This window comes from Macrosteles quadrilineatus, unplaced genomic scaffold (genome assembly GCF_028750875.1).
Source record: "Macrosteles quadrilineatus isolate MER2022 unplaced genomic scaffold, UCM_ALF_1.0 Scaffold_3__2_contigs__length_128488019, whole genome shotgun sequence".
NCBI lineage: Eukaryota > Metazoa > Arthropoda > Insecta > Hemiptera > Cicadellidae > Macrosteles > Macrosteles quadrilineatus.
This window is the reverse complement of record NW_026542596.1, coordinates 126,747,321-126,762,223: the sequence shown is the minus strand read 5'-3', so window position 1 is coordinate 126,762,223 and position 14,903 is coordinate 126,747,321. Positions and strand designations below refer to the sequence as shown.

General features: G+C 35.1%; 1 protein-coding gene across 1 annotated transcript; it reads right to left on the bottom strand.

Moving 5' to 3' along the window:
• Positions 1-301: 301 nt before the first annotated feature.
• Positions 302-13,169, bottom strand: LOC128990087 (leucine carboxyl methyltransferase 1-like). The gene is made up of 6 exons (XM_054412323.1): positions 13,075-13,169; positions 10,494-10,757; positions 7,184-7,367; positions 6,807-7,048; positions 5,269-5,378; positions 302-4,623 (listed from the first exon to the last, which is right to left on the bottom strand). Exons 2-6 carry the CDS (start codon positions 10,689-10,691, stop codon positions 4,425-4,427), a joined length of 933 nt encoding a protein of 310 aa, XP_054268298.1. The 5' UTR covers positions 10,692-10,757; positions 13,075-13,169; the 3' UTR covers positions 302-4,424.
• Positions 13,170-14,903: the final 1,734 nt, after the last annotated feature.

The window sequence follows — 14,903 nt, the reverse complement described above, 5'->3', positions numbered from 1 at the left end:
AGTGCTTCATAGTCTAGGCCTGCCCCTGTTAGATAAGATAAGAGGTTTTTGGTTTCATAAAAAAATTTGTCTACATCCCCTTTTATCACCTGCCTCTATATATCGCCTGCTAATGTATGGGCCATCAAGAGTAAGATTATTCACTTCCCTATGCGCTGAGTAGGGAAGAGAGGTGGTCGTTTTAAAACTCGATTTATCTTACATCGTCTCTGATGATATTTGGACCAGATTGACTCTGTAAAATCAATCTATAGAGAGGTTCATCTATAGAGAGGGTCAGTATAATAATGTCTTGTTAATTTTTCAAAATAATTTTATTACTATACACACGATTCAACAGAAGAAATAATGATCACTTAACATTGAACAATGGTCAAATATATACACAATAAACTACACCAAAACATATTAATTCTAGGTCAGGATTCACAATGAGTATCATATCACAATAAATACAGTAAATACAATCCGTGAAATGGGAAACTAAACATCTTAAGATAAATTGCAAATTTAGTTTTGCTAATAGTTTAAGAGCCAGTGACACAACCTGTATACTATTGAAAATCATATTATAAAGTAATTGAGTAGTCAATCCCAAAATGCCAAGTGTGCCAAAAAAACTTAAAAACGTTGAAAATTTGTTTAAAGGAAACCTATTAGAAAGTTATTGGGACATAAGCTGACTATTACCTTTGACTAGACATTCCATCTCCATGTTAAATTTGTAGCCAGCTTTTTTTATCAAAATCGTCGTAGTTCATGTGAGCCACCTACAGATAGCGCTGATCTAAATTACTAAATTCTATCGAATACACAATCTTTTTAACCAAGTCAAACATAGGTAATGACTTATGATGAGTTATAGCAACTGTTATGACCCATCAACCTGGTCAGCAACAAAAAATAAGGTATAAAATTGAATTTTAGACATTCTGTGACTGGCTCACACAACTACATTCATTTTTAATAAAAAATGGGCTACAGCCGGTCCATATAGATGGGAAGTCTAAATGCTATTACCAAGAGTAAATCCAGTACCTAAGGTATACAACTTGTGCCAATTTTTGGGCTCTTAAACTGTTATGTCTAAAACAAAATACCACTCATGAGGCTCAACGTATATATTAGATGACCAAAAACTATTGATTTAAGCAGCCAAGAAATACATTCATTTTTTAAATGTACAATAATTGAAACATTATCATTATTGTATTTTTTATTAGTAAATTATCATCACAAAGGATTGATTGGGTAAGGGCATTGGTCATTTGACTATTAGTATTGATCAATATGCATGAACTGATTAATACTGTAATTTATTTAGTGAATTTTAATTTTAAAAAATTGATTAAACATTATAAAATGTGCCTGTGTTATAAAAGTTCTTGTTGAATTTAAAACAGAACTAGTGTACCTGTTGCTTGAATTCGAGCAATTGCTAAGTATTACAGGCGTTATTTTAAAACGAATAACAGTCACAATTTCTGATGACTTTAAAAGAGTCGACTTAAAGATATGGAAATACTCAAGATGTACATAACACATAACAGATCGATATAATCAACATTTCTTGAAAATATCTTATCATTTTCAAAAGCTGATCTTGTTTTTTAGTGTTTTCTACAAACAGCCTTACTCATAGCCGCATTAGGTTGACCATAACAAGGATTATAAATTCTAAAAAAACATTATTTATATTTCTTCTTCTTGGTGGTGTTCTATGACTTTCCTATGTTTCCATAGTTTGCAAATCGGTTCTTTCAAGGATTACTAAGAAATGCAGCACAGTGTTAATTCAGTTTTCTTTTTATTATATCAAATTATTCAGGCTCTCTCGATTTTAGCAAATTTCCTATATAGGGAATAAGCTATTACCGTAGGTCTCATGGTAAGACCTGGACCCGAGACCGATTTACTTTTTCATTTTGAGGTCCCCAGAGACCAAAAACACCATCCGTTCAAATTCATATATATATATTTATATATATGTGTCCGTTAGCACGATAACTCGAACAAAAATCATCCGATTTTGATGAAATTTGGTAGAAACGTGTAAACCTACATTTATTCGAACGAGTTTGCGAACCAGCATGATCGGACTATGGGAACACGGGTTTATGGGGGGTTTTGTGGGGTAAAAATGGGTTTTTCCCATTTTTGGCCCTAAAAACGTAAAATTTTGGAATTTCTTTCCCAACCATTATGTAGAGCTTAAAAAAATAAATAATTTAGTATATTGAAGCATCGGTGTATGCCTAATGGTTACGGAGAAAATTCAAAAAAATGCAAATTTAAAATTTCCATGCTATTCTTATGGAGAAAATGAAAACTGTTGTAGTTTACTTGTTTATAGATATATGTTATGCAAATTTGGCAAATTTATTTATTTCATCCTATACTATTGACGTTTGGTCAAAAAACACTGTTTACCTTCCCTGTAGCAGCAAACCTAAGCACTCGTTAAATCTAATGTTATTTACATTGGGAATAAATATGTCTTATTTATGGAAATTTTTGAGTAAATATGTAATCAGACAAGTTGAAATTCGCTTAGTCTGCAGGTTTGCTGCGGCGGGGGTATTTTACATTGTAATATTTAAGCCAACCCAAATTCAAATAGTAAATATTTCATTTCAACCAAGTCAGTAAATGTTTGTAGCAAACTGTTAAATTAGCAAACTTATAGACTGTTTACAATTATATGTTCTTCTCACTTTTAATTTCTGACAAAAGGTGGAGTTTCATAACAATGTTTGTTTCCCATGTTAATCTTATGGAGAAATACGAAACTTTAATAGTCCCCAAGGAATCACTCTCTAATTATTTCCCTAAAAAGAAAGTTTCCTGCACAACTTCACGTTACGCTCTTTCCAACCAATGGCAACAAAAACATGTCAATCGGTCCAGTAGTTTTGGAGGAGTAATTGTCACAAAAAACCTGCTTGCGTATTAAATAAGTATAGTCTATAGATATGTTTAAATCAAGTAGTTTACAAAGCATTGACAGATGCATTATATTTTTCAACACTGTTTATTTAAAAATTAAGACTTCTATCTGAAAACATAGATATATCACAGTTCAAGTTTGATATTTTATGTATTTTTTAAACACCAAACGTTTTCCAAGACATACTGTTAATAACATTACACTGTTTCCTGTATATAGCAAGAATATAAGTAAACTTGGGGGTTTCTACGCTTTGTACTTTTTATAAGCCAAAATCAGCCAATTTTTGTATGTAAATTAGTAGATCTTGCTGACAGTTTAAGTTTAAAATTTGCATTCAAACAGACCAGTTATCCTGAAAGATTATACTTTGGTAGGTACACAATTATGCAAGATCTTAACTATTTCAAACTAGGACCCAACATCAGAGATGTGCCTCTGATACCGGAATTAGCACTGCTTTACATTTTAATGATACAACAAATATTAATGTGATGTGAATACTGTCAACTTTGTTATTATAAGACAGATAGTTGCTTTGGGAGGTGCATAGTTTTCACAGAGAAGGATTAAGTATGGTCATGACTTTACCAACATAAACCACTGTGAAAATTGCATTTTTTCATGTTGTTACAGTAGAATATTGATTACAAAAGTTTTATAAAAGTTAAGTCTATAGTTTGAGAAAATATAATTTCATTATAAATCACATTTAAGTTGGCAATACTGATTATGCAATAAGACTGAGTACAGTGTTATCATTATATCTAAAATGGGATTGTCAGTATTTCCAACCATTGTAGACATTAATGTAGTTACTCACGATGCACAAAGTGACGATGACAAAAACAACAAACATTTGATCATTTTATACGTCTTGACACATGTAAAAATTGGCACAAATTTGAAATATGTAGAGTGTATGTAAACCACAGAATACTTAGATGCTGTGCAACAGTTTTTTTAAGACAATGAGTAAAAATTAACTATATAAGTACAATAATTCACCAGTTGGTTGCCAACATTCCATGTTATTTTAACTGTATTTTTCAGGTAAAATCAATTATGAAATACATTATTTAAAAATAGACATAGTCTGCAGAATATTAAACAACTACTGTAAAACAATAACTATATAATTGACGTTTTAGACAAATAAATGACAATGTTTTCAACGAATTTACGAAAATCAATACATCATAAATGAGTTGGGATTTAACAACTCATTTAAGTACTGTTAAATAAGAAATGAATAAATAAATAAAACGGTTTCAGGGGTTTATAGGTTAGATATATTTTCTCACGTAATTTTTTGTCAGCCCTCTAAAATTGACTCGAAACACAAAGCTGACCAAGAATCCGCAAATTGACTAAAACTAAAAGAAAACAAAGCTGAAGTAATTTGTGCTTGCGTGGTTGGCAGGTGCTAGATGGTGAGTTTGTCAGTGAAGGTGGTGTGCCAGTCTGGAGGTGGTTGCTATGAGATGTCCACGTCGGCCAGTAGAGGACCGTGCCACCCTACGACCACGCAATAGTGCTGAAACAGCTGAGTCAACAGCTCCTGCTCATCCAAGAACTCCAGCTGCTCTATACGCTGTCTGTCACTGGCAGGGATTGTGTTGTACACCTGGACCATGTCCCACGCTCGCGCGCCGTCCCATCCCGTCCCTACAAACCTGATCACAAACACACATGTCAACTCTCTCCATGTATCAACAGCTCCTGCTCATCCAAGAACTTTGTAGAGCTGTCGTACAGAAAAATGGGACAGTCGTAGATTTTTCTATATTTTTTCCTGTCCCAAAAAAGGAACAGTAAATTGTTCCATATTCTGAAAACTTTTAAAATACCTGTAATAAATAAAACTAAAAGCTAAAAAAATATAGCATCGATTCATATAAAGAAATCACAATGTAAATTATAATAAAAGTGACAAATAAATAGTTTACATATTTTCTTTTAATTTCTATGTTTTGTTTCCCAAGGAAAGTTTTTGGTACCATTCCTACCCCCACCATAAATCATAAACAATAAACAAGAATTTAAAGCTGATATCAGGCAATCCACAAATTACTAGAAGCAAGACATCGATGGTCACACTTGGCAGCAATATTGTGGCATTTAGAGGTAAAACTGTGTGTCAAATTACACAGGTTACTTGGGCAACTGTTTCCGCCTGAAGACGTCAGCGGTGCTCTGTGACTGCTCTAAAGATAGCAATCTACAAGGCTAAAACGTCAGCCCTAATTACCCACTAACTTGACACGGTTTGACCCTGAAGACCACCATATTGCACTTAAAACATTACGATGTTAGCTTACCTCTGCATCTGACTATCGAGGGAGTGACAAGCCTCGACCCCGGCCAACGGACAACCCCGAGCTCGCAAATTGTTCATCATCACCTGTCCAAACTTGTCCCCCATATTAACCTGTGTTTCATAACTATGTTAATTCACCATTTAATTGCCTTTTCTTTTTCTACAATGGTTTTAATATCAAATTATGAACGTTTTAACTTTATGTTAACCAACTTAAAATTAAATATTTAGCATATTGTATATACAGGTTTATTAAAAAATAATGGTGCAAAACTAAACGGTTAGTAAGCCCGTTTCCGCGATTTCAAACAGCTGAATGTTTACACCAATGCAAAGTGTGTGTTCCGTTTTTATCAGTTTGTTTTGACAAGGTAGTGTTTTCTTTCATTTGTTTATTTAAGTATTACAAAATCTGCCAACAATTGGCTACGGTACTACAAAACAGGGAAAAGCATTTTATGTTTTAGAATTATCTCATACTAATGCTATTGTTAGTGTTCAGCGGAACTTTCGGACAAAATTTAGTAAGGAGGCTCCACATAGGAACTGCAAGGTTCGTTGGATGAGGCAATTCAAGACAGTTGGATGTTTTTGTGTGCCGGGAAGAGTTTGGGCCGTCCTCAGACTCCGCCAGGCGCTGTGGAGAGAATCAAAGCTAAGACTGTCGAGGTTTTTGGACTCTGCACAAATTAAAGCTGGTAGGGAACCTCACGTAAAGCAGTCCATGGTTTTACGCAAGCGTTTGAGACAAATTCCAGGACAAACTTCAGTTATTAAAAGCATTGAAGCTTACTGACAAGCAAAAAGGCTCAGCTATTTACTATAATAGCTTCGATTCATGTTGATATTCTTTGATTTTGTTGGCAGGCTTTGTGCTACTCAACTAAGCAATTGAGCCAAAACATAACCTTGTCAAAACAAACTTATAAACACACCCTTTCCATTGGTGTAACAATCAGTTATTTGAAATCACGGAAACAGACATACCAAACGTTTGGTTTTGCACCATTCTTTTAATCACCCTGTACTAGTGGAATTTGCCTGAGTTTACGGTTTAAAAGATCAAGAAGTGGACATATTGTTAAAGACAAACACCAGGAGAACAAATGAAAATCCAGGATGATAAGCATTTTAGTCTCATATGAGTAGGCCTACTCTTTCCAGACTTTGCAACTGGGTAGTGTGTCAGTGCTTACAGAAGAGATAGTGTTTTAGCAAATTTTCCTAAACGGCTGTAGCTATTTTGATATACTTACTAAAGAAACCAGTTAGACAATAACTGATTATAGAAACAAAACTTGATTGTACCACACAGCAAATTTACAATTATATACCACTGTAGCCTTAAATTTCACAGCATAAAGCCATCCACAAAGAGTGACAATTTTAACAGATGTTTCCAACACATAGCCTATGTTGCGAGCCAAATATAGTTATCGTACAAATATAATCTATTCGCTCAATAAATTTATTAGAAGAATAATTCAACAAAAATGAAAAATATCAAATACAATAGTCTATACTAACACTCTGAACTACCTGCTCATAATTGATGAAGAAGGCGGTGGGAAAGGCGCTGACAATCCACGAGAGTAGTTGACTGACTAGAGCTGTCTCGATGTAAACAAGGACACATTCAGCGATGAAGATGGTCGGAATGTCAAAGCTGATCTCAGCCTGTGCTAGCTTGTGCTGTACCTCAGCCAAGTTGCGAAGATCTGCTCCGACCACGTGGTAGTTGCCTGCGTGGAGATCTGTTGCACTCAACCTTACCTCCCCATCTGACAAACAGTCACATTAAACACTCCTCTTGGGTAGTTATGAATATCTAAACAAAGGTTTATTTTTATATTATAAAGTTTCGAGTTTAGGCAGGCCTAAGATAGGTCTGTCATCTTTTACAAAAGACTATTTACCTTCAACATATATTTCATCAAGAAGTGTCTTATTCCTCTTGATGTAGAAGCATTTCTTAGATGTAACACTGGGAAAGTCGATTTCAGTGAAGTTGACAACGGTGTAACCCATATCCTTCAGCCGCCAGTACAACGTGTCAAATCCTGCTCCAAGATTGATGATCTGACACTTCTGTCCAGTTTTCTAGAATATAGGAAACATACCTAATCAGAATCAAGAATCAAGAATTTATTGCAACAAATTACAAATAGAACATTTTGTATAGTTGAGGTCAATATGAGAGTAACTGAGGCTAAGAAGTCTCAGTAATCTGCAAGGATAAAATGTCCAGTGGATAGCATATTAATTAGGGCCTATAACATTTAATCAATTAGGCTACAAATAATTTTAACAACAAAGTAAGTTACAGATTTAAGGCCTACATCAGTCAGAAACTAAAACCTAATATCAATACCCTTCTATTTGTTAAAGAAAATTTTCACAAATTCACTCTTTTAAAATCTACACATAACTATCCTACACGTAATTGTAATCTTTCTTTGCCGATACATCGAACAGCAGCTTTTGAAAAGACACCATTCTATACAGGCAGCCGATTATTTAATAAACTACCTTCTCATATTCGCAATGAATCTTCTGCCAAAGCATTTAAAAGAAAACTTGTTAACTATCTAAAGAGCCATATGTTTTATTCAGTAGAGGATTTCATTTTATAAAGTAATAGTGGTTTGTAAAATGGTTCATGTGGAGAGTTTGTTTTCTCATTATGTTTAAGTTACATTAATTTAGTTTTTAACATTTTTGTATCATATTTTTGACATGTCATCTACCATTGAGGAAACTCCTCTGTATATGGTGTAATTTGTGACAATTTACATGAATAAATGAATAAATGTCAGACATAAAAAAATCACTCAAGGGTGATTTAATAACCAGCAAAAATGTTTACTTTTAAATAACTTAAGATCAACACAGTTTGCCTCAGCTGGCAAACGATTAAACATCTTTAACCCTATATAAGAAAAAGATTCTTGTGACTTTGTTAGCCTGACTAAAGGTACCGGTAACTCTAAATTATTCCTATGTCTAGTAAAATGACTATGTGAATGTGATCTCAAGGCTACAGAATTAATATTAACTTTACATAAACAAGACACACATAAATAAATAAATTAAAAACAGTGAGTATTTTTTCCTGAATAAACAAGGGTTTGCAATGGGCTCTGTACTTAGAAAAAGTAATGATTCTTAAAGCCTTTTTTTGTAGGAGCAGGATTCTGCTAACATCATGACCACAGCCCCACAGCAAAATACCGTAGCTTTAAATACTATTAAAGAAGGCAAAGTAGGCCATCTGTAGGCCATCCGTATAGCAATATCCGGACAGTTGTAGCAAATAGGATTACTAACTACATTTTTAAAGTTGTAGCCTATTCAAATTATAGAAAAATGTATGAGTCACGGTAAAGTTCTTATTATGTAACTGAATCCAGATTACTGACTTATCGAATTATCAAATTACTTCCCATTAATTTGCCTTCTTGCCGCAAAAGCATTTTGTATTGTCTTAAAAATGTAGTTTGTATTAGGCTATAGTAAATGAATTAGTTTTTTTGGCTATTGTACTGTAAAGCTTCAATGTGTTCAGCCGTTGTTGAATAATTCTACTACAAAGTAGTGGTGGGCGTTAAGGTAACGTAATAGGATAAATAACACTATTACTGAAGATTCACCTATTACCTTGGTAACAGGTTACTAAGGTCTGTTATTTTTCTAATGTTTTCTGAACCTAGTGCTAGTGAAATAACGCTGACCGTCTCGTTCTACAAATTAACAGTAAACGCTTGGTAATATTTTACTGAGAATCATATTATTTTTGTAACGTCCTCTGAACTGGAAGGTCGAGCAAGTGAAATAACACTGACCAAGTAATCCTATTAATAAACGCTTGGTAATAGCTTACTGATCAGAATCATATTATTTTTGTAACATTGTAGTACAAACAAGTGAAATAACGCTGACCATATAATCCTATTAATTAATTGCGAGCACTAGGTAATAGTTCATGGTGTCTACTAAACCTGGTTTGAAAAATTCAAGGAGTTTTCCAGGAGATTAAAGACAAATTCTTCAATTTTAAGAGCTATTATCGGAACACGCTCAACTAATCGCAACCCTGCTCAACTAATCACAACCCCCTAATAATAATTTTTATTTGAAACAAAACTTTTCCAAAGAATAATATTTTATACAAAATAATAAAACAGTATAACTGGTAGGTAACACCAGTTATCATCTCCCGCGATCGTGGGAATACCAGTGAGCATAACTTACAGTCTCGTCAAAACCTGCAACCGATCGCGGCAAAACATGTTCGCATATTTTATGATTTCAGCAACACCAAGAATCGTTTCCCGCGATCGCGGCAACACCCGTGTGCATATTTTGTGGTTTCGGCAATACCAATAATCGTCTCCCGCGATAGCGGCAACACCCGTAGGCAATATCCGCGAGCATATCCTGCGGTTTCGGCAACACCGACCGATAATCGTCTCCCGCGATCGCGGCAATACCCACGATCATATCCTGCGGTTTTGGCGACACCGATAATCGTCTCCCGCGATCGCGGCAATACCCGTGAGCATATCCTGCGGTTTCGGCGACACCGATAATCGTTTCCGATGCTTCCAATGCTCGTTTCAATTTCGGCAACAAAAGCGGTAGTGTTGCTGTTAGCCAACGATTCCGATGTCCGGGCTCCAGAGGTTTGGGTGGATTCCTGGAGTTTTCCAGGACATTTCAAGGTAAGAAAAAATTCCCGGAGTTTTCCCGGTTTTCCTGGAGAGTAGACACCATGTAGTTTATTGAGAATCGTATTATTTTTATAACGTCGTAGTAAGAGGTATAACGCTGGAAGGGGAAATAATAAAAAAGAGAAGGTGACAAAAATAATAGGTAGTATTATTTCACCTATTACCAAAAAACTAAAGAACGTTCCTGACTATTACTGAAAAGTGACGGTATTTCCCATCTCCATTACAAAGTTTGCATAAGTCCGATCTCAAAGAGCTTTGCTCGCTCCGCTCAATTAATTGCCTCACTCTGTAGGTGCCGTCTAGGTACGCCTACTCAGAAGTACTGTAATCTGTCATAGCCACATTGAAATCCCTTTCATCTAGACCGAATCTTAGCAGGGAGCTTTTTGAAGAACTTGAAAGCAGAGATTGATATGAAATTAGTAATTTGCAGTTACAAAAGTTTTTACATTACAGAACAAAAACAAACAAAATAATTTGCCTATTAACATACCTTTAAAACTTTGTTCAGTAGCATTCCAACTCCTTTAACTCTGGCAAAGTAGCCTCTGTTGATTTCCGGTGCTTTCCTCTCCCTCCCTCGGACAAGATGGTGGATATACTTGTCTTCCCAGTAGCCGAGTTGCACAGCGCAACGCTTACACTCACTGGCATCATCATTGGTGGCCTGCACTGCCTCATCAACTTCCATTAATGTATGGTTTTTGTCAACCTCTGGTCCTTTCAGTGAGATTACAAGTTTGACTAGTTCATTATCCTGTGACACAAGACACCTGGTAAAGATCCAAGCAGTGGGGAAAAATAAAACTCTATGAAAGTTAAGAGCAAGTAAATGTTGTCAACGCTAGCCTCATATAATTTACATTCCTCTTTGATTTGTTGTCAACTGCTTGTGGAAAGAAAAGTGCCAGCTGTACTGTAGCCTAAGCTAATGACACCAGCAAAGTGTTTTTAACAAAATAGCTTTCTTTAATTGTTGCAAATATTGGTTTTAAGCAAGTGTTTTTAACTCAAAGGTGCAAACTCTGCAACTAAGACTTCCGTATCTGTTGACACAAACAACCGATTAAAAATATTGATCGATATATCGATTATTTGATATATCGTTTGGCTGGTTAGGTAAGGTTAACCTAACCAAACGATACATCGAATGAAACAATAGGATAATAGGTACTTTCATTTGGTTGTTTGTGCCAACAGAAATGGAAGTCTACCCAACAAATGTTGTTACAAATTAAAGATATAGGCTACCCAAATAATAAGTTAAAATGCAATGTAGGCATAGGCTACGTACAGTAGACCCCCTCTTAACCGACCCTAATGGGACTGGACCTACGTCGGATAATTCAAAAGGTCGGATAAAACGGGCAATCCCTAAAATCATAACATAATGAAGTGCTATTCATTTGGAATTATATAATCATTATTTTGAAGTCATACTTGTATTATTTATAAAATAAACTACTCTTATCTCCTTTTTCATATTTATAGAAAATTCACAAATAAACACAAAACACGGTTAAGTCAAATAGGCCTACCGGTACTTTCAGTGGAATATATTATAATACTAGACAAGAGTCAATAAAATTCCTATTTAAATAACTTTAGCACTGTAATGTATTAATGGATGCTTTCCAAAAACATCGTAATACAGTACAGAACCTTTTGTCGACATTAAAGATACAAGCGACCATTTTGTTACAAAACAGGACGTTTATTTATAGGCTCATAAGGATTTTGAGAACTGATTATCTTATCGCTGGAGTATCGTTGGAGTAAACAAACAACGCAACTTGTAGGGAGGGCAGGGAAGGGGGGTTAACAACTCCAAGGTCAAGCTAGTTTTTGTGCCTCGCTCGAGCGTACAGTGAGAGGTTATAAATAAACATCCTGTTCCTCGTAACAAAATGGTTGCTTGTATCTTTAATTTCGAAAAAAGGTTCTGTACTGTATTACGATGGATGTAGAAAGCATCAATTAATACATTACAGTACTAAAGTTATTAAGATAGGAATTTTATTGACTGTTGCCTAGTATTATAATATGTTCCACTGAAAGTAGGCCTATTAGATTTAACCGTGTTTTGTGTTTATTTGTGACTTTTCTATCAATACGAAAAAGGAGATAAGAGTAGTTTATTTGATAACTAATGCAAGTATGACTTCAAAATATTGATTATATAATTCCAAATGAATAGCATTTCATTATGTTATGATTTTATTGATTGCCCGTTTTAACAGACCTTTTGAGTTATCCGACGTAGGTCCGGTCCCATTAGGGTCGGTTAAGAGGGGGTCTACTGAATATTTATTCATCAAAACTGTGTTGTTATCGTATTTCATATTATTTATTAGTATTTCATACTTGTTATAATATAAATTATTGATCGCACTTAACTATTTCACTTTAAGTCACAAAAAATTTGTATTAATCTCAACTCAAATCTCTTGTAAAATGGTGTTTGCCGTGTATGTAATAAATAAATAAATACATTAAAACTTATTTAACACACACCCAGGTGACTTAAAGCGTAGGCCTATTTTCTAAAGTTAGGCTACATTTTCACTTTAAAATATTTTGCATAGGCCGGGTACAGTTTCTTAACTGGGCTACGCTAATATCGATTGAAACTATTGAATTGAAAATATTGATTGATAATCAATATTTTAAAATATATATATTATAAAATTAAACCATCATAACCAAACCTAACCAACCAAACTTGCTGATGGTGAAAAAATCGCATGAAGGTTTACTAATTGAATCGATAGTTTCAATCGATATTAGCGTAGCCCAGTTAAGAAACTGTACCCCATAGGTCTACATGGCTTTTAGAATAATTAAGAATAAATTTCAAATTATGAATAATATTTTTTTTTTAAGAAATTGTGATAGGCTACTTAAACTAGGCCTAGGCCTACCTGTAATGGAGAATATACTTCTCTAGAAATAGGCTATTTATAACGTTAGAGTTTAATGAAAGTTATGTGCTTGAGGAATCAAATTATTCACATAATCTAAAAATATGATGCCATGTACAATAATCTAGTTAGTAAACAATAACATAAACTTACCGGAATAAACTACCTAAATAGGACTTCTTTCTAACCTACACAAAAAAATTACAAATACATACAATATACAAGTCAAGTAGAACAAAACCTAGAGAATGTAAATATATGACAGTGTTTCGTTTCGGATTCGGATTCGGACATCGGACTTTTTTTAGTGCTCTTTTTCTTTGTTCTTTCTGCAATCTTTAGATTCTTGTTTCTGGGCTTTATGAAGTGTCATGCAGCCTAGCTTAATGGATTCTCATAAGTATTCGAGGGGTCCAATATGGTTAGTCTTATAGGAATGGGACCCACGCCCCACGACCACGGCCGCCTTTAACTACAGGCCGCGGCCTTGTAGAATTGGCAACGTCGCAAGTAATGATGTAACAGCTGTGTTGTTTGGAAGCAGCTAATAAATGGTATTTGTGTTATTACGAAAGATCGATTACCGGAACGGCACACGGAAGATTTCTCAGGTGCCGTTTGACGTCACTAACTGCTGACGTCACATTGAGGGAACACCATTGCCGCAACGATACGGTTTTGAGCCATCGGCCTCGGTGGAGAAGTGGATAGCGTGTCGGGCTGATAATCCGAATGTACCGGGTTCGAATCCCGCTGGTAGCACTAACTTTTTGTCAACAATTTTTTTCATATCAGCAAGTTTGGTTAGTTTGGTTAGGTTATGACAGTTTAATTTTATAATTAAAAAATTATAAAATTGAATTTTAGGCATTTATAATTTTATTTTATGAACAAAACTATTTTTTAGATTAGTAAACCTTCATTCGATTTTTCCATTATCAGCACGTTTGGTTGGTTTGGTTAGGTTATGAAAGTTTAATTTAATAATAGAAAAATTATAAAATTGTCTGTTTCCTCAGACGCAGCAGTTAGTGACGTCAAACGGCACCTAAGAAATCTTCCGTGTGCCCCACCGGATTGATTACTGGACTATGACAATATTGACTCCGCTTAAAAATGTACAGATATAGATTTTTAATTCATATTGTTTCGGTTTTCAATTCTGTAGGTATGTTTTATTTTCAATATTTTAATAAATTTATGTTCATAAATTTAAACAATAAAGTGCGAAATTAATGAGCTGATGTCACTTGTCTGCCATTTTATCTTATGAGACGTCTGTCACTAAACAACACCACTTGCGACGTTGCCAATTCTACCAGGCCGCAGCCTGCTCAGCTCCTGGACCTGGTCAAGGACATGGGTAGGCATAGTTAGCTATACCCAAGTATCTGTTGTGTCAGAAGCGTGATTTTCCATCGATTTACTGGGAGCCACCTGTGTACATAATGAAGCTGTCTGTTTCTGTCTGATACCGTATTCTTCCTTATGTTTACATTCACCCCTGGAGCGGAATTTAACAAATAAGTGTTTGGTGAAAACTGAAAACTACTTCTGCGCTAAGAACGTCTGAGGTCATGTCAAGCACCATCGGAATCTCCAGACTGCTGAGATTTAGCAAAGACGTCTGCCCACACTTGGATTTCTTTGGGCCGTCACCAGCATCCTTCAGACGTGATGTCCAGAGGCTGCTCTACTGACACCTCTCCGCTCAGTGTTGGTTATTTGGTGGTGCCTCTAAAGGGCCACATGCTGGGTGCCGGGAAGTGCTGATTCGTGTCAAGTGATGGGATTTGTGCTCTTGGAGTGTCTTGGTGGTGCCTTTAGAGGGCCACACGCTCAACAGTGTCAAGTGATGAAATGTCTTGTTGTCAGCAAGATAGAAATCAAAAAGTTTTTCTCCCTCCAGATCCATCCTTTTGTTATATAGTTTTGTTCTTATGTTACGTTAGCTTTTTCACAGTTTATTATATTGTTATATA